The sequence below is a fragment of the Musa acuminata genome, unplaced genomic scaffold (assembly GCF_036884655.1).
Source record: "Musa acuminata AAA Group cultivar baxijiao unplaced genomic scaffold, Cavendish_Baxijiao_AAA HiC_scaffold_605, whole genome shotgun sequence".
In the NCBI taxonomy this organism is placed as follows: domain Eukaryota; kingdom Viridiplantae; phylum Streptophyta; class Magnoliopsida; order Zingiberales; family Musaceae; genus Musa; species Musa acuminata.
The window spans coordinates 18,852-39,423 of NW_027020844.1; the positions used below are offsets into that span (position 1 = coordinate 18,852).

At 36.4% G+C, this 20,572-nt stretch overlaps 1 protein-coding gene and 2 long non-coding RNA genes across 3 annotated transcripts; all 3 read left to right on the forward strand.

Moving 5' to 3' along the window:
- The first annotated feature begins 1,041 nt into the window (after positions 1 to 1,041).
- LOC135662277 (uncharacterized) lies at positions 1,042 to 20,560 on the forward strand. The gene is made up of 3 exons (XR_010507681.1): positions 1,042 to 1,077; positions 1,531 to 1,686; positions 20,425 to 20,560. It is a non-coding gene; the product is annotated as an uncharacterized LOC135662277 (long non-coding RNA).
- LOC135662278 (uncharacterized) lies at positions 1,893 to 12,907 on the forward strand. The gene is made up of 10 exons (XM_065176631.1): positions 1,893 to 1,918; positions 2,013 to 2,189; positions 2,787 to 2,963; positions 3,111 to 3,174; positions 3,276 to 3,380; positions 3,824 to 3,977; positions 5,387 to 5,476; positions 7,217 to 7,272; positions 7,584 to 7,641; positions 12,659 to 12,907. The coding sequence occupies exons 1-10, from the start codon at positions 1,893 to 1,895 to the stop codon at positions 12,667 to 12,669; spliced, it is 918 nt and encodes a 305-aa protein (XP_065032703.1). The 3' UTR covers positions 12,670 to 12,907.
- On the forward strand, positions 14,039 to 14,896 carry LOC135662274 (uncharacterized). Its single transcript, XR_010507680.1, has 2 exons — positions 14,039 to 14,443; positions 14,606 to 14,896. It is a non-coding gene; the product is annotated as an uncharacterized LOC135662274 (long non-coding RNA).
- Positions 20,561 to 20,572: the final 12 nt, after the last annotated feature.

Consider the following 20,572-nt stretch of genomic DNA (forward strand, 5'->3'; position numbering starts at 1 on the left):
TGTTAAGTAATGTTTAATGCTTTAGTGATGAAAATTGTAAAATGTGGTAGTCATGCTGCATATTATGTTGCATATGGATATAGGGAAATTCATCCTCCGATGTTTCTAGAGTAGATACAGTAGCATTTCTATAATCCTAGTTTGCCTATTTGATGGGCATCTTGGAGTTGGATATACCTGATGAACACATTTCTTTAGAGCATCATTACCTCTATGGGAGTAATCAAGTTGTGGATTAGTTAGAATCAGATGCTGCTGGAACTATTAGTTATGTGTGGCATGAAGACACCCTAAGGCTTCTGTTAAATCTAAACTTGTGGATTCTTGTGGTTGCATTTTCTCAAGGAGAGGCAAGCAGTGTTTTGTTACAGAAAAGAAAACAAAAAATTAGGCAATTTTGTGTCAAGTTTCTTAGGAGAAATTTAAACCACATTTCAACAGGCAAATAACTTGCTGCACAACCACGTAATGGTATGTTCATGATCACGGTTGCCGTTTGTGACTATCAGTTTTCCCAGCTTGATTCGTCTCAATACCACAGTTTGATAATTTTTTGATGTATCAATGAAAATAACGTTTTAGCATTTGCAAGCTAATTAATGGTTGCAAGGACCAAAAGTAAGTTTTTTATATAGTGAAGTGGAAACTGTAAGAAAATTATATATTTATTTTGTAGGCAGCAAAATTTATCTATGATTTTCGATTCATTCAACTTCTGATGAATATCTTGACAATTAATGCAGATTTCTCTTTGAAAGTTGACATATTCTATAAATAGTTACCTTATCACCATAGTATTGTTCATGTCAATGTCTCAAATGTTATTTAATGCTGCTGTTTTTTTGGTGTCTGATAACATGTGTTTATTAAGAGAGCGACTTAATTCTTTATTTGTGATTTTTTTCCTGTTTGTTTATTTTGCTGATTGCTTTTCAACCTTTGCTGCTAAAGGTGAAAGCTAATGAAGGGGAGGGCTCGGAACTGCTTCGTAGTGCATCTGACAGCAGTAGCAGTGGGCATGCGGAATCACTGGCTGCAACTCTTGCAGAACATCGCCAACATTTAGTTAGCATACAGGTCTAGTGATACCAGGATAACACTAATCATTTACGGGCTAGTCCTCCCTGTAAAATTTCAGACCTTTATCCCTTTACTTTTATGATAATCCTTTTGCATTTTGATTCTTATAATTATTGATTTGTTCTTATCTGAATTTTAAGTGAGCAATCTGGTTGGATTTATTTAAAGCATAATTGAATTTTGTTCAAAAAACTGTATTTTGCCATATTTTCAATCATAACTTCACATTAATCCTTCAATTTCATCTATATTGGGTTCTCGGTCATGTGACACGTTTTCTTGTACGTGGTGTATGCCTCAGCTGTGATTAGGAAACATATCAATAGTTCTAATCACATTGTGGGCATTTCCTTTTTTGTGTAAAATCATGAATTTTTTTTTTCCTTTTCTCCCGATGTTCTGGTTTTTTATTTTGTGTGTGTCTTTACATTAACTTATCCTGGTATTCAGAGACTTGTTGATCAACTAAAGGAAGTCATTCCAGCAATGCAGATGTCAATTTCAGATCTCACTGAAGAAGTAAACAATATTTCTTCAACCATGGTAGATGGGTTTAGTGTGCAATCAAGCACAACTGTTCAGTGCCAAAGTGCTGGAAGACAGTTGGTGGATTTGGTAATTATCGATGAGCTTTGTTGATCATCCAAGCATGTAACAACTGTATCAACCATCGAGTGGACATGTCACCCGAATCCCAGTCGAATGTCATACTGATCTTAAATTAAGAATTTACCCTTAGCATCACTCAATTTCTTCGAGAAAGAATAACAAATTAGTCGATAACATAAAGCTGTTGGATTTGGTAATTATCGATGAGCTTTGTTGATCATCCAAGCATGTAACTGTATCAACCATCGAGTGGACATGTCACCCGAATCGTCGATGAGCTTTGTTGATCATATATGAAACAAGAGAAAACCCTCTTTTTCTAGGTTGTTGAAACATGGGATATTCCCTGAATTCCAGGTTGAGTGTCTAAATCCTATTAATGGAGAGGCTTTGGGCATCACTAAGATCGATCAACCCTTATCACTGGATGGCTCTCTTAATGATGATCATGTTGTTGGATTGCATCTCTTCAAAACTAAAGGAATCGATGTTCCATCAAGGTAACATAAATAAATGCCATTGTTCATAGCTCATAGCAGATGTAGCATTTTTTTGAACTTGTATCCGAACATTTTACCAATCTGCTGTACCTAAGATATATTCTGTAGAAACTTGTTCATGTGAAAGAATATCACAGATGGTTGAATTAAAATTTTAGCACCTGCCCAATTGGCATTTAGAGGGTCAAACCTATGACACTATCATGTTTAAAAGACTGCTGCAGGCATATGTATCTGCAGGACATTGAATAAAAAAGTTCAGATAGATTATTCTTGCTTTCAGCACTTACTCCTGTATTTGACATCCCAAGGTTCCAATGTATATAGATAGTGAAACTTAATACGAAGGTTTATCTAGTGATTCAAGAGCAAAGCTTTGTGGACAAAGAAAGTTGTATTAGAACTAGAAGAGAGGAGAACTAGCTGACGTATATTCACAATGATTTTGCATATGCATGCATCTGTATGCAAGAATGGAAATTCTGTACATCTATCGAGTAAAATTTAGTTCATGGTGGTACTGTTACTTACAAACTTTAGTTGTGATCTCGAATTGCATGCACATTCTTATATTCATTCAATCCTTATGTTTTTCAGGTCAGTTTCATTACTTACCTGTCTGGAAAAGGGTAATGCTTGCTTGAGGTCCATTCCCGTCGGTGATGCGCCAGAAAACTCAACTACTGCTTCTCATATTACATGGAATGTATGCTCTTCTGGTAAAATAATATGTTCTTCAGTGGATAAAAGTGAGAATTATGCCTTATTTGGAGGGTAAGTTTCCGTAAGCTGTTAAAGAAATGTATATGAGTTTGTTGCAATTATATTCATGGGTGACAGCCTCTTTAATAAAAATTTGAAAGGTTGTTATATTGCCTAATTTTGGCCTAGTACTTTAATTTGTGTTTTCTTTTCTCTCAGGAATGGCATTGAATTGAACATGTGGGATCTTGGAAAATGCAGTAAGATCTGGAGTGCAAAATCTGTGAGTCACTTCATTCTTATTAGTGCAATTTAATGAGAGTTTCTGGTCTATTTGTATTTTGATTATGAAGATTCTATCGGTTTGCTCTTTGTCTTTTGTAGCCTCCTAATAGACTTGGTATATTCTCTCCAACTTGGTTTACTGCTGCAACTTTTCTGAGTGAAGATGACCATAGAAAAGTTGTGGCTGGCACGATCAATCATCAGGTATGGCACTATGAAATATGTTTACTAGTTGTAGCTTACAAGCTAAAAAATGCTAATAGTTGGGAGTATAACTTTTATTGTAAGTCTTTCGACAACTTTTGCAATTGTTGCCATGAGATCGAGGATACATTTGAAAGTCTTAAGTTTGATTTTATGATAACAGTGCCTGACCAAACTTTTTTACAAATACTGCTTGCACATTTGGAGTGTTAACCAACTTGTAGTTAATAAACAGTTTTCTTCTATTTATTGATTAATGTTGAAATATTCTTGACCATATGGTCTATCCTGGTTAATGAATCTTTTGTATATGGTTAATAGTTCTTGACCCATTGCTTTAGAAGTTGAGAAAATGATGTAAACTAATTACTCAGTCCGCATGAGATTTTAATGACCAGTATGCTGTTATTCTCTTATTTGTTAAAAATTATATCTTGTGATAGGTTCGTCTTTATGACACTTCAGCACAGAGGAGACCTATAATTTCAGTCGACTTTAGAGAATCTCCAATTAAAGCAGTTTGTGAAGATCTAGATGGCTATACAGTCTATATAGGCAATGGTTCTGGGGATCTTGCTTCATTTGATATGAGAACAGGTAAAAGTCATAGTTCTAAATGTACACCATGCGGCTATGCTTTAATTTTATTTACCTGATTCATTCATCCTCTTTAGTTTGTTGTTTTTTATGATCATAATCTCATGATTCTGAAATTTAATGTATGAGAACTAGTGAAAGTCATAGTTCTACAAGGTCACTGTGCAACTACATTGTTAATTATATTTAGCTGTTTTGTTTATTTCTCTTTTGTTTTCTTTTTTTGTGGATATAATTTCTTGATTGGATATAATTTCTTGATCAGATCCTTTCTCTGATTGTCGTTTAGTTATAATCTCATATCTAAGACTCTTTGATTCTTATAGACATTTATCAGATGTCTAGCTACTTGTTCCTACTCCCATAATAAATTAAGTCCTATTACCATAATGGACAAAATTATCACGGTTTCTTATTTTATTTCATCGATAAAACCTTTTTAGTTTTTGGGCTGTCCGATGAACCTCAACTTGTTATTCCTTTATGGTCAAATTGTTGGAGTTAAAACTTTCAGTAGAACAGAAAATTCTTTCAAACAGTTTTATGTCAGACAATATATGTGGCTACATCATAAGCAATTTTAGAAGCAATCAGCTGATGTTGAAGGCCTTTATGAAATCGTAAAAAAAGTTTAAGACTCAACATGAATTAAGAATATTGAACCAGGAATAGTCAGTTCCAACAAGGAAACTAAAGGTTTGAATGTGACATGTGTTGCAGGTATGGTATGCAAAAAGGAAATTATCCTAACTTCTATATTACATAGTTTTCTCAGTTGATTACATGATGTTCTAATTTCTTTTCATTGTCAATGAACTGGCTCAACTATTCTTAACTATGTGCGGTATAGTCATCCTCCTGGTTTTTGTGCAGTAATGCTTTCTGTCATTTCTGAGAAGTTCATGCTTTATGTTTACATTTTTGGTGACCTGTGCTCTTGGATTAAGGATTTGGTCCAAAGAATGTTAATGAAGTGAGCTCATTATCAGAGACGGAACTAGCTTGACTCACTTGGAACTTTTATTTTCTGTTATTAACTTAGTTCAAGTAATAATATTTCATCTAATTAACTGAGTAGATTTTTCCAATGTGAGCTTGAAGCTAGGACATGCTTATAGCTGAAAAATTTTATTTAACAATTCAAATTCCTAGTGTTGTTAAAATATTGGGTAGTACCATTCATTTTAGTTTTTTGAATTGTAGTATTTACCGTTATTCTGATGCTTATTATTTTGAAATATCTGAGTTTTCTTGTAATGGTTTCACATTTGTATCACCTGTTAGACAGTTAATAATTAGCTTCTATCAATGATGAATTGGCCCCTGGTGATTCAAGTGATTCAGGGTTACTAATATTTAGAACTAACTCCTGATGTTGACTAGATGGCAGTCGATTTCCTTGTTTTCAGGAAAACTGATGGGATGCTTTATTGGTAAGTGCTCTGGAAGCATCAGATCTATAGCGAGACATCCAGAACTTCCCGTGATAGCATCTTGTGGTAAGAAGTTGTATACTGTTAATTCAACATATTCAGTCAACTTTACTTCTACCATGGCACAAAATAGTGTTTTGTTTCCTCGAAAAAAAGGAAAGAGAATAGTGTTCCATGTTGGAAGTTTTTAGTTTATAACTCAGATATACCAAATTTAATATATTTGGTGGTTTTCATTTAATGTAACTTTTCAAGCTTTCTATTGTTCTTTGATTTGTTGAGTAACGATCCTCCATGGATTATCAGCCATTTTTGGATTTTATCCTTTAAAAATTCTCATTGCTTCATTTCAAGAGAAATTACTGGGTGCATACTGTTTCATCTTGAAGGTCAATGTTTGACATACTTTTCATGGTTTATTGGGAGTTATTTTACAATCAACTTTGTTAAAGATAAACATCCTTTTGTTTGTGTTTCTAATGAAAACCAGAGTGTTATGTCTAACATACGGCCCTCATCCTGCTCATCTTCGACTCGGGTTTATAAATTTATTACCATCCCTGACCCACACAAAAATTTAATGGTACTAGCTGTCTTACCACTACATGAATTTCCTACGAGAATACATGTATTATTATTGGCATATGCTTCAGTTATATTTGCAAGATAGTTGGGGGTTCATTTTTTCCATTGGGGTGAGATGGGATGGTGCAGGCAGGCTTGGGGTTGGGTTAGGTGATATCTGTCCTTGTCTTGGACCTAAATCGGTTTTGGAAAATTGTACCCCAATTCAACCGTGATTATGCCTGTTTTCCTGTCAAATCTGTTCAAACCCGACCCAGTTGAATTGGATTGAGCCAAGTCCCCTGACCTTGCCTCATCTTTGACTCGGGTTCATAAACTTAGTACCATCTCCGACCCAACAAAGATTGATGTAACTGTTATCTCATAGCTTATGAATACATTTTTTACTATTGATATATTCTTTAATTATATTAACAAGATAGTAGGGAAATTACTTATATGAAATTGCTGGGGTTTTTTTCTGGTGCGGTCGGATACGTGGAGAAAGGATGGGGGAGGCTTGAGATGGGGATGGGGATAGGTGATATTGTTCTTGTCCTGGTCCTGATTAGTTTTGAACAATTATAACCCAACCCTGGGTCCGACATCGACCTTGACCCAATCCCCAATTTGATTGGATTAGCCATTGGGGCAGTACACCACAGGCCTAGTGTGAAATTCTCATTTCTAGCTATGTCATGTTGACAGATTTTATTGAAGAAAATATCTCAATGGTAGCAGTAAGCATCATCAAGTTTTAGGTAGTTCCCACCTCATTAGACTCGACATCATTTGTAATATTTGGATGTGTTGTTTTGGAAGTTCTCTTGTTGGTAATTTAAAAAGATGATACATTCTGAAAAGTGTACTGCCATACTTTGGGATACTTGTTTGTGGTGACGTGTACCTTGCAAATTCAAGTTTACTTTTTACTAAATGTTAACTATAATTTTGAACGTGGAAGACGTAAGAGAATCTTTTTCTCTTATTTTGCTGGTCCAAGAGCTTTGTCTGAAATTTCTTGTCATGTTTGAAACTGTAATATATATTCTTGCTATGAGTTTTTTTTGGTAAAACTATAGTTAAGCATGAAATATTTTTAATTTCATATGTCATGTCTTCACAAGTAATATGTCAAACTATGCTTTGGTGGAAGCCTTAGTTCTTTACTCGCCACATTATGCATTAGTGTTTTGGTCGTAGGTTTATAAGGTCATGCTTAATGATGATATTGGTTTATAGGATTGGACAGCTCTTTGCGTGTGTGGGATGCAAAGACGAGACAACTTCTATCTGCGGTATGCTATAACTACTATCAGTTCATAAATGGATCTTGCTTTAACAAAATTTTCAATATCCATTGGCTTACATATAATAGAACATTTTTAAAGAAGGGAATTTAAGTTTGGTGGTGCTTTGCAATTTAGTTCTTCCTCTTGGTTTAGATTCATGTTTCATGTAAAGCCCATTAATTTATAGGTTATACTGGGGTAACTGGATGCATATTGTAGAGGAATGCATAGGTTCAAGAACTTGTGCTTGCAAACAGTTCACATTTTCTTTTTGGTTTGTATAAACCTATCATTGAGTATATTTCTTTTTTTAATAGGTTTTCCTCAAGCAACATCTAACAAATGTGGTGATCGATTCAAATTTCTCAGACGAAGGTATTACTTATTTAACAATTTGGATTTGACGCTACAAATTCACATTTACATGCTCTATGGCTCTATACAACTTGATACTTCGGTAGATTCACATTGAAAATGAATGTGATATTAGTACATATAACTTGATTGACCTATTTCAAATAACTAACATGGTTAACATCTCGTGTGTCTGTTTCTGCTCCATACAAATAATGGATTAGTAGGTCAACTAAGTCCTATCTAAAACATAGCTAACCTCCATACAAATAATGGATTAGTAGGTCAACTAGCTTTAGGGTTAACACCGTGAACATCATGTACACCATGATAATAGTGTACTTGAGTGAGATTTTGAGCCAGTTCTGTTGAGGACATCTCCATTTGGTTAGGGTAGACTGTGACTTCCTAATAATCCCACTTAGGCAAATGAGCTGACAGGGATGCTGATAATGCATGGGCTTAGGCAATTTGGGTCACATGACAAGGCCCACTTGGTACAATTTGGATCACTTGTTATGATGAACGAAGCCCTAAATGCATGCTAAATTTGAAATAAAACCCAATCAAAACATATTCCATGTGTTCAGATTTATATAGTTTGATAAAATATCAGGGTTTCAAGAGTATACATACCTGAGCAACAGCATGCCCATGTGTGCTAGTTACTAGTAATATCAGTCCATGGACTTCTTACATCATTGGCAATAAATTTACTGTATTACACTATTAACAGCAAATGATTTAGACAAGCCTTACCATCAGGACTCTTCTGGTTCCCAGTGGTCATGGGCATCTCATTAGTTATTGTTGAATCTTTAGTCATGGTACCTCCATTTAGGTTTGGTCAAGTATTCTACCACACAAAAAAATCTGGCTAGCCTATGAAGTATTTGTGTTAGGGTATCATGAAACACAGACAAATAGGCATGTTTTGTGGCAGTGCTTGTCAGCACAGTGATGTTGGAACAAATTGTACATGTAGATTGTTGGTAGCTTTTTACCTAAATCATGTTCTAGAATAGGTCGGTTTTCTTCTTTAATTAATGTTAGAAAATCTGTAAGGAACTCGTTCGTCATGTAAAACAATTTGATAATGTCTCAAAATTCTTGTTAAACAGGTTCCAATGGCAATACTTGTGATCAACAAGCTGATCTACAAGTATGCGATGATACTGAAACCGTAGATAATGATGAATTGCCAATCTCTAGCGGTAAGAAAGCATCTAAAAGGAAGAGAGTTGGTAAAGTCAAGTAGAAAAGAAAGACTGGGGACCAATACGATGATGAAACAAGTGAAGCCCATGTATTAAGTCAAGCTGAATCTGAAGACAATAGTGTCTTGCCACCCCTCAAACAGGAAAAATCATCAGATGAGCACAGCAAGAGGCTCAAGCAGAAAAAGAGCAAGAAGATTTTGCCATGAAGGAGGCATGCCGGCCATCAAGAAAGTTGTGGTGAAGGATGGGTGAGTCCGTGATAATTCCATAATTTGTGATGACCAGGATTGAGCCCACCACCACCCACCAGCTAGATGAGTCTTGCTAAACTTGCTCGAGATGTCCAACACTCAGCGAATGGAGGGGGGTGAAGCTATTAGAGTGTTGAATTTTTAAAGAGTGTTTTAGAATTTGAAGAGCTAATCAGATTCTTTGAGAATTTGCATCGCACAAAGATCTTGAAAATAGTGGTTTCGAAGGTAAAATTAATGAATTGCATTTCTCTGTGGTTACGGAGAATTGTGATAGTTATATGCAATTAGAATTTTGATTTGCATATGGGTTACAGAGGATTCTCCACGAGTCATTTGTAGGCAAAGTGATTGCTTGTGCACAAAAACCTGATTCACATAATGCCGAATTATATAACTTGCAGTCCACACGTCACCAATATTTACCCATGACGATAACAAAAGATCTGACCCGCAAATACAAAACAAGCCATTGAAGGGTAAGGACATTTTGTTAAGTATGAAAAGATACAGCATAATTACAGCTGCTACACAATGACCGGGTAGAGAAAATGATAGTTAGATAGATGCATCATCAAAACAACCAACAACAACAGTGGAATCGAGTGTAAAATTAGACTACATCACACGATTCAAGCTCGAATTAGAAACCCTTACATTTCAGTTGCCTAAGTTAGTCACCATCGCAAACGAATGTATGATGTTGGCCCTCGACCAAGACGGCTGCATCTAACCTTTCTCTTCAGCTGCATATAATACCACCACCATGGTGGATATGGAACTCTTAGTGTTCCATGAGAGCAGCATCAGTTTCAGATAATGGTGCTGCAGAAGAAAAGAAAAAGGTTGCCACAGTTAGCGGTGTAGTAATCAGGAACAAGAACTATGAGCAATGCACTCAGCCAACAGAGTGGACAGTGAAGACCAAAATCAACACCCACACTAGGCAGTTTGAAAAAAATAATACCAACACATGCCTGGAAATATTAACCATACCGAGCAAGTCCTCGTATGCATCTTGGAAGAATGATGATTCCAGTAACAATGGAGGTGAGAAAACTTGATCCAGAGTGTCGTTGACTTCAGGATGCATTCTTTGTATTTTTTCAGTGGATGGTTGGAACAGCCTGGCCAGGTTTTTGTTCTACTTCAGTCCATTCAATCTATTTAACATATCTGGAATGAAGCTTTGCTGGCTATTGGCATTACAGGAAAGATCTGTCATGTTCATCGGGGCCTGAACTTCTGGTGGTGAGGAGAAAACCAGTTGTTGATTTCTCCAGTTGTAGTAATCAGGAACATCGTCGATTTCTTTCTGAAAAGCAGCATCTGTTGTTGATAGAGGTATAAAGAAGTGTTCAGAACCATCATCACTGCTTCTTTCCTGCAACAATTCTGAGTTGCTTGATGAGCTTGATAGTGCAGCTTCACGAACAGAACGACGAATGTTGTGAGCATAATAATCATCAGTCTCTGAAAAATTAAACCACATGGAATAGTGAATAGACAAGTAAAATTTGCTCATCTCTATTTATTATGTAAACAAAGTAGAAACTGGATAATAGCTGTTGGTCTTCAACATCTGAATATCGCCTCAAGTGGGTAATGGCTGAAGGCGCTGACCTTGTGCTTCACCATCTTCATCAATTGTAAATGGAGGTGAAACTGTTTTTGGGGCTGGCAAAGTTTCCTGATTGGTTTGACTACCTACAGGATGCTGCTTTGGTGCTTGGTGGCCTTTCCCCGATGAATTTGGAGTTAGATTGAATAAATGAGGGAGTTTCAAAGTTGGACTACCGGAGACTTTCTCAATCTGAGCAGAGGAGAATTTACAAGTCATCTCAGCAACTTCATCAGTCAACCTTTCCTGTTAATAAAATTTCAAATTCATTAGCAGTACATAGAGGCAAAAAGGGACAAATCTTAAAGATGACAAATTCTTGAACTAGAGGTGATTGACGAGTTGGGTCAGTCACGTTGAGATGGGTTATATTAGGGACATGTAAGGCTGATGTGAATCGAGCCAATTTTCTAGTGGGTTTAGATTTCTAAATGAGGATTGAGGAACCAAACTATATAGCTATATGGTCAGAGTGGTTGATCATATTTGGTTTTGCATGTCAGAAGGGGATTCAAGAAGATATAATTAAAACATTGCTATAAGCAAAATGTATGCTTGACCTTAACATAGCCAACCAGCCAACAGGTCAAGAGTTCTCGACCAGGCTCTGAACTATGTTCATGACAAGTTATCCTAAACAGTCTGGTGGGTTTGGTTTGACTTGGTGCATGTGATTAGCAATTGATGCCTCTACTTAAAGCAGCTGTTCTGTGCTGTAGATCTATGTTCCGTTACATTTAGTTAAGATATATCATAAATCTGGATACAGAGCAACCCTGCTTTTCCAAATAACTGCATCTTGAAAAGTAACTTGATATACAGTCATTTTCCTTTTAAGTTATAGAATTTTGTTAGCCAGCAGCATATACTTCAGCAAATCCACACTGGCCATATTGGTGACCACCGGGATTCCTGGTGTGGAACCTTATATAATTAGTCCATGGTTGCTGTGGCACTTTAGTGCTCATTACTTTAGTTCACACAGATTATACTTGTTAAGTAATGTTTAATGCTTTAGTGATGAAAATTGTAAAATGTGGTAGTCATGCTGCATATTATGTTGCATATGGATATAGGGAAATTCATCCTCCGATGTTTCTAGAGTAGATACAGTAGCATTTCTATAATCCTAGTTTGCCTATTTGATGGGCATCTTGGAGTTGGATATACCTGATGAACACATTTCTTTAGAGCATCATTACCTCTATGGGAGTAATCAAGTTGTGGATTAGTTAGAATCAGATGCTGCTGGAACTATTAGTTATGTGTGGCATGAAGACACCCTAAGGCTTCTGTTAAATCTAAACTTGTGGATTCTTGTGGTTGCATTTTCTCAAGGAGAGGCAAGCAGTGTTTTGTTACAGAAAAGAAAACAAAAAATTAGGCAATTTTGTGTCAAGTTTCTTAGGAGAAATTTAAACCACATTTCAACAGGCAAATAACTTGCTGCACAACCACGTAATGGTATGTTCATGATCACGGTTGCCGTTTGTGACTGTATCAGTTTTCCCAGCTTGATTCGTCTCAATACCACAGTTTGATAATTTTTTGATGTATCAATGAAAATAACGTTTTAGCATTTGCAAGCTAATTAATGGTTGCAAGGACCAAAAGTAAGTTTTTTATATAGTGAAGTGGAAACTGTAAGAAAATTATATATTTATTTTGTAGGCAGCAAAATTTATCTATGATTTTCTATTCATTCAACTTCTGATGAATATCTTGACAATTAATGCAGATTTCTCTTTGAAAGTTGACATATTCTATAAATAGTTACCTTATCACCATAGTATTTTTCATGTCAATGTCTCAAATGTTATTTAATGCTGCCGTTTTTTTGGTGTCTGATAACATGTGTTTATTAAGAGAGCGACTTAATTCTTTATTTGTGCTTTTTTTCCTGTTTGTTTATTTTGCTGATTGCTTTTCAACCTTTGCTGCTAAAGGTGAAAGCTAATGAAGGGGAGGGCTCGGAACTGCTTCGTAGTGCATCTGACAGCAGTAGCAGTGGGCATGCGGAATCACTCGCTGCAACTCTTGCAGAACATCGCCAACATTTAGTTTGCATACAGGTCTAGTGATACCAGGATAACACTAATCATTTACGGGCTAGTCCTCCCTGTAAAATTTCAGACCTTTATCCCTTTACTTTTATGATAATCCTTTTACTAATTCATGGGCAATTCTATTTTTCACGGGGCCTGCTGCCTATTGTCTTCAAACAAAATGCTAACTGCATACATGAAACATAACAACTGTCAGATCAGCTTGTGCTACAAATGGGTTTTCTGGTTAGATGGACAAGTTTCGTAAGATTTACCTCGGATGTTGCAAGTAGAGGAACCCTGTATAGGCCAATGTCAGTTGTCTATGCTTTCCATGATAATGTTCTCCAAATGTAATCTTCTTTTATAGATTAACTTAAGCCAAAAGACAACGTGGTTCGAAGTGCTTTATGAATCGAGGTGCATGTGAATCAATTATATATGAGCTCTTGTATAAGTTGGAAATTTGCGATGTTGTATTATTTATTATAACCTTTAGAAATGTTAGTTTTTTTGCAGTTGTGTTAAACCCAGCTACAAAACCATGTGCTTGCTGTTAACCTTAGTGGGTTGCTTGCAAGTGCTGGGTAATAAGCTCTTGAAGAAAGATGGATATTCTTAAAGTACTTCATGGAATGTGAAAAAGGAAGAAAAAAAAGAAAGTCAAACCTTATATCCTTGTTGCTTTTTCGTTTTTCTACTTCCTTTGGTTTTAGACCTCGCACCGATAGTAATATAAAAATTAAAAACCTCGGCTTTGATTTCACGGATGTCTTTTGTCCTTTCCTAGGCACTGCAGTTTTGGTCATTTTAATTTGAGGAAAACAATTCTAAGACCATAGTGATGATGATATAGCAATGATGTGGAATCAGACAGGTAATGGGTTATGAAGATACAATCACATAAAATTGGGATTCTAAGTACTCCGCAAAGTCAGTATGTATTTGTGAGAAAAGGTCATCTAAGAAAGCAACCGTGCGCACAAACATACTTTTACTAGAAAAGCGTCATCTAAGAAAGCAACCGTGCGCACAAACATATTTTTACTAGAAAAGCTAGATAGTATCCAAAAGAGCCCAGCAATGATCAAAACTACATTCTGAAATGTAGATGTGAATCCATGCAAATCTTTTAGGTTCATTCGAATCAATCAATATTTATTACTAATTATTATTATTATTATTATTATTATTATTTTGTTAATCATGATATTGAATTATATGTCCAGTTTTGTTTATCTTATTGGAGCTGCAATGCTCTTCAATGATTCTTCATATTTATGCATCCCATAGGCTCATCCGAATCAACCAAGTAATCGATCCGGTTGAACCAAGCCGAGGAGCCTCATCGAACCCGAATGTTTTCACAAATTCACATTCAGTTCACAATCACTGAGCTCAAACCCAAGCACGGCTCGATTAATTGTGTGGCCTGACGAATCCGTGCACAATCCGCTCATATCAGTACTCCAACCATCAGATGCCGACCTCACGGCTCAATTCCTATGATATAAAAGATCGTGCTGGCCGAGTCAAAACTCTGTGTCTCTGGAAGCCTCGGCACGGCGGAACCCTTGCGCTCGCTCGCTCGCTCGCTTTGAAGATTGCGACTTTATCGCGCAATCCTCGGCACGACGAAACCCTCGGCACGACGGTATCCGCATCTGGTCTTCCTTGCCCGTTGAGGTAAGTTTCCTTCTTCTAAACCCTAGCTAGTTTTCTGATACCTTTATCGCGCTTGAATTTTTTTTGTATTGTTTCTGTGAAGTGCGTTGGCCTTTGATTTGATGACAACTTGAGCTAGGGTTTTCGTTGTTTTCCATCATCTGATCAAAATCGCTCAATTAGGGAAGAAAGATCAAAATCGAAGACAAGAGGGAAGGAGAGATCAAGAAGGGTAAGAAAAAGATCGAACAAGAGGAGATCGCGAGGGGTTCTTGGAGGATGAGATGGCGTTGAAATTTCTGAACGAGAATGGATGGCACACCGGGAGCCTCCGGAACATCCTGTGCTTCAGGACTTTCTTGATAGGAACTGTCTGACTAGGCAATTAAAGATACTTTGATTAAATTTATTGTTGCCTCTACTCTCCACATTTGGAAAAAGTATTATTAAGTCTCCATATGCTTAAATATCTCATTCGGGATTGTGATATTTCTTTGATGCAACCTTTTATAAAGTTATTATTCAAGTCCATGACTATGACTGTATTCTGAAGCCCTGTTCAAGATGTAGAAAATTTGACGTTCAATTGATGCCTAACAACGACATCGTCATCACGCAATACGCCATATCTTTATACTCAATCATGATGATTCACAAAAAATAAAAATCATGATAAAAGTACATAATAATCCTAAAAATAGTGGATCTTGACAATGCCAATTGTAAGCGGGCCAAACCAAAAAAGATAGTGCACCCGTCAGCCCTCCCGTAGTCGAGAACCCTAACCATCCTTTTTTTTCTTCTTTCAGTCTTCTGTGTTTCTTTATAAAGAATATAGCTTGCAATTACCCTAACGTCCCCCATTGATATTTTATGCATATGAGTGACAGGGGAGCTAAACTTGAACCGTCTTTCTATGCTAACCTCTACACGATAATATATGTTGGACGGTGATCGACTATAATGTTTCATATCAATCGATTATAATTAATTATCAGATTTTATCTTCCCTATCGACTTGTTTTAATTAATTGTACGATATTATCTTAACGGTAAGTGATAATTTCGTTATTAAAAAAAATAATTTTTTTATAAAACAAAATAAAAAATCGAAAATGAGAGGAAATGAGTTAATGTCTATTTTCCACCGTTACCGAGACAAGGCATAACCCGAACCAAGCGATAGAATTTGGATCGAGATCAATTGATTTCAAGCCCGACTCGACGATGCCAATTGTAAGTGGGCCAAACAAATAAGGATAGTGCACCCGTCAGCCCTCCCGTAGTCGAGAACCCTAACCATCCTTTCTTTTCTTCTTTCGGTCTTCTGTGTTTCTTTATAAAGAATATACCTTGCAATTAACCTAACGTCCCCCATCGATATTTTATGCATATGGGTGACAGGGGAGCTAAGCTTGAACCGTCTTTCTATGCTAACCTCTACACGATAATATATGTTGAACGGTGATCGACTCTAATGTTTCATATCAATCGATCATAATTAATTATCAGATTTTATCTTCCCTAAAGACCTGTTTCAATTAATTGTACGATATTATCTTAATGGTAAGTGATAATTTCGTTATAATAAAAAATATTTTTTTATAAAACAAAATAAAAAACCGAAAAAGAGAGGAAATAAGTTAATGCCTATTTTCCACCGTTACCGAGACAGGGCATAAACCGAACCGAGCAATAGAATTTTGATCGAGATCAATTGATTTCAAGCCCGACTCGACGATGCCAATTGTAAGTGGGCCAAACCAAAAAGGATAGTGCACCCGTCAGCCCTCCCGTAGTCGAGAACCCTAACCATTCTTTCTTTTCTTCTTTCAGTCTTCTGTGTTTCTTTATTAAGAATATAGCGTGCAATTATCCTAACGTCCCCTATCGATATTTTATACATATGGGTGACAAGAGAGCTAAGCTTGAACCGTCTTTCTATGCTAACCTCTACACGATAATATATGTTGGACGGTGATCGACTCTAATGTTTCATATCAATCGATTATAATTAATTATCAGATTTTATCTTCCCCGTCGACTCGTTTCAATTAATTATACGATATTATCTTAATGGTAAGTGATAATTTCATTATCATAAAAAATATTTTTTTTATAAATCAAAATAAAAAACTGAAAAAGAGAGGAAAAGAGTTAATGTCTATTTTCCACCGTTACCGAGACTGGGCATAACCCGAACCGAGTATTAGAATTTGGATCGAGATCAATTGATTTTAAACCCGACTCGACGATGTAAATTGTAAGCGGGCCAAACCAAAAATGATAGTGCACCCGTCAGCCCTCCCGTAGTCGAGAACCATAACCATGCTTTCTTTTCTCCTTTCAGTCTTCTGTGTTTTTTTATAAAGAATATAGCTTACAATTACCTTAACGTCCCCCATTGATATTTTATGCATATGGGTGACAGGGGAGCTAAGTTTGAACCGTCTTTATATGCTAATCTCTACACGATAATATATGTTGGACGGTGATCGACTCTAATGTTTCACATTAATCGATTATAAATAATTATCTGATTTTATCTTTTCTATCGACTTGTTTCAATTAATTGTATGATATTATGTTAATGATAAGTGATAATTTCGTTATCATAAAAAATATTGTTTTATAAAATAAAATAAAAAACTAAAAAAATAGAGGAAAAGAGTTAATGTTTATTTTCCACCGTTACCGAGACTGGGTATAAAATCGAGCGATAGAATTTGGATCGAGAACTCTGATCATCCTTTCTTTGTTTTTTATGTTACTGGTTAAGCGGCGCCGAGCGAGCGTAGATCGCCCTGGCCGGACGCCTCCTGAGACCAGCCAAATTGAGTTGTCGATCTCTGACCTAGCGGACTCCTACGTTCTCCCCTCTTATCAAGATCCGGTACATGTTCTAGATCCCTCCTAAAAGTGATCTTCATGTGTCGATTCTTTCCGATTTGAACTCGTCGCTTTGTTTTCGGTATGGTCGCCGGCGATATAGTGTCGAGAATCGTTAATCGGGTTTCTCGGCACCTTCCATAGCCAGCAATACTGATCTTTCTCTCACAACCAATCTTACGGGTGCTGTTGATTCGTCTTCGCTCGCTCAGCGTCACCCAGCTCAGCATCACCCATGCCTCCGGTTGTGACATCCTTCGCTTATTTGCATCATCTTTTCTGTAAATTCTATTGTTATCCCCATCATCTGGCCTTACATCGATAGAGCACCAAGCATGGTCAGGTATCTGCTGGACTCAATGGCTGATACAGTTATATGCTTGGATGATCAAAAAAGCTCATCGACGATTCGGGTGACATGTCCACTCGATGGTTGATACAGTTACATGCTTGGATGATCAACAAAGCTCATTGATAATTATCAAATCCAACAGCTTTATGTTATCGACTAATTTATTATTTTTTCTCGAAGAAATTGGGTGATGCTAAGGGTAAATTCTTAATTTAAGATCAGTATGACATTCGATTGGGATTCGAGTGACATGTCCACTCGATGGTTGATACAGTTGTTACATGCTTGGATGATCAACAAAGCTCATCGATAATTACCAAATCCACCAACTGTCTTCCAGCACTTTGGCACTGAACAGTTGTGCTTGATTGCACACTAAACCCATCTACCATGGTTGAAAAAATATTGTTTACTTCTTCAGTGAGATCTGAAATTGACATCTGTATTGCTGGAATGACTTCCTTTAGTTGATCAACAAGTCCCTGAATAGCAGGATAAGTTAATGTAAAGACACACACAAAATAAAAAACCAGAACACCGGGAGAAAAGGAAAAAAAAAATTCATGATTTTACACAAAAAGGAAATGCCCACAATGTGATTAGAACTATTGATATGTTTCCTAATCACAGTTGAGGCCTACACCACATACAAGAAAACGTGTCACATGGCCGAGAACTCAATATAGATGACATTGAAGGATTAATGTGAAGTTATGATTGAAAATATGGCAAAATACAGTTTTTTGAACAAAATTCAATTATGCTTTAAATAAATCCAACCAGATTGCTCACTTAAAATTCAGATAAGAACAAATCAATAATTATAAGAATCAAAATGCAAAAGGATTATCATAAAAGTAAAGGGATAAAGGTCTGAAATTTTACAGGGAGGACTAGCCCCTAAATGATTAGTGTTATCCCGGTATCACTAGACCTGTATGCTAACTAAATGTTGGCGATGTTCTGCAAGAGTTGCAGCTAGTGACTCCGCATGCCCACTGCTACTGCTGTCAGATGCACTACTAAGCAGTTCCGGGCCCTCCCCTTCATTAGCTTTCACCTTTAGCAGCAAAGGTTGAAAAGCAATCAGCAAAATAAACAAACAGGAAAAAAATCACAAATAAAGAATTAAGTCGCTCTCTTAATAAACACATGTTATCAGACACCCAAAAAAACCGCAGCATTAAATAACGTTTGAGACATTGACAGGAACAATACTATGGTGATAAGGTAACTATTTATAGAATATGTCAACTTTCAAAGAGAAATCTGCATTAATTGTCAAGATATTCATCAGAAGTTGAGTGAATATAAAATCATAGATAAATTTTGCTGCCTACAAAATAAATATAGAATTTTCTTACAGTTTCCACTTCACTATATAAAAAACTTACTTTTGGTCCTTGCAACCATTAATTAGCTTGCAAATGCTAAAACGTTATTTTCATTGATACATCAAAAAATTATCAAACTGTGGTATTGAGACGAGTCAAGCTGGGAAAACTGATACAGTCACAAACGGCAACCGTGATCATGAACATACCATTACGTGGGTGTGCAGCAAGTTATTTGCCTGTTGAAATGTGGTTTAAATTTCTCCTAAGAAACTTGACACAAAATTGCCTAATTTTTTGTTTTCTTTTCTGTAACAAAACACTGCTTGCCTCTCCTTGAGAAAATGCAACCACAAGAATCCACAAGTTTAGATTTAACAGAAGCCTTAGGGTGTCTTCATGCCACACATAACTAATAGTTCCAGCAGCATCTGATTCTAACTAATCCACAACTTGATTACTCCCATAGAGGTAATGATGCTCTAAAGAAATGTGTTCATCAGGTATATCCAACTCCAAGATGCCCATCAAATAGGCAAACTAGGATTATAGAAATGCTACTGTATCTACTCAAGAAACATCGGAGGATGAATTTCCCTATATCCATATGCAACATAATATGCAGCATGACTACCACATTTTACAATTTTCATCACTAAAGCATTAAACATTACTTAACCAGTATAATCTGTGTGAACTAAAGTAATGAGCACTTAAGTGCCACAGCAACCATGGACTAATTATATAAGGTTCCACACCAGGAATCCCGGTGGTCACCAATATGGCCAGTGTGGATTTGCTGAAGTATATGCTGCTGGCTAACAAAATTCTATAACTTAAAAGGAGAATGACTGTATATCAAGTTACTTTTCAAGATGCAGTTATTTGGAAAAGCAGGGTTGCTCTGTATCCAGATTTATGATATATCTTAACTAAATGTAACGGAACATAGATCTACAACACAGAACAGCTGCTTTAAGTAGAGGCATCAATTTCTAATCACATGCACCAAGTCAAACCAAACCCACCGGACTGTTTAGGATAACTTGTCATGAACATAGTTCAGAGCCTGGTCGAGAACTCTTGACCTGTTGGCTGGTTGGCTATATTAAGGTCAAGCATACTTTTTGCTTATAGCAATGTTTTAATTATATCTTCTTGAACCCCCTTCTGACATGCAAAACCAAATATGATCAACCACTCTGACCATATAGCTATATAGTTTGGTTCCTCAATCCTCATTTAGAAATCTAAACCCACTAGAAAATTGGCTCGATTCACATCAGCCTTACATGTCCCTACTATAACCCATCTCAGCGTGACTGACCCAACTCGTCAATCACCTCTAGTTCAAGAATTTGTCATCTTTAAGATTTGTCCCTTTTTGCCTCTATGTACTGCTAATGAATTTGAAATTTTATTAACAGGAAAGGTTGACTGATGAAGTTGCTGAGATGACTTGTAAATTCTCCTCTGCTCAGATTGAGAAAGTCTCCGGTAGTCCAACTTTGAAACTCCCTCATTTATTCAATCTAACTCCAAATTCATCGGGGAAAGGCAACCAAGCACCAAAGC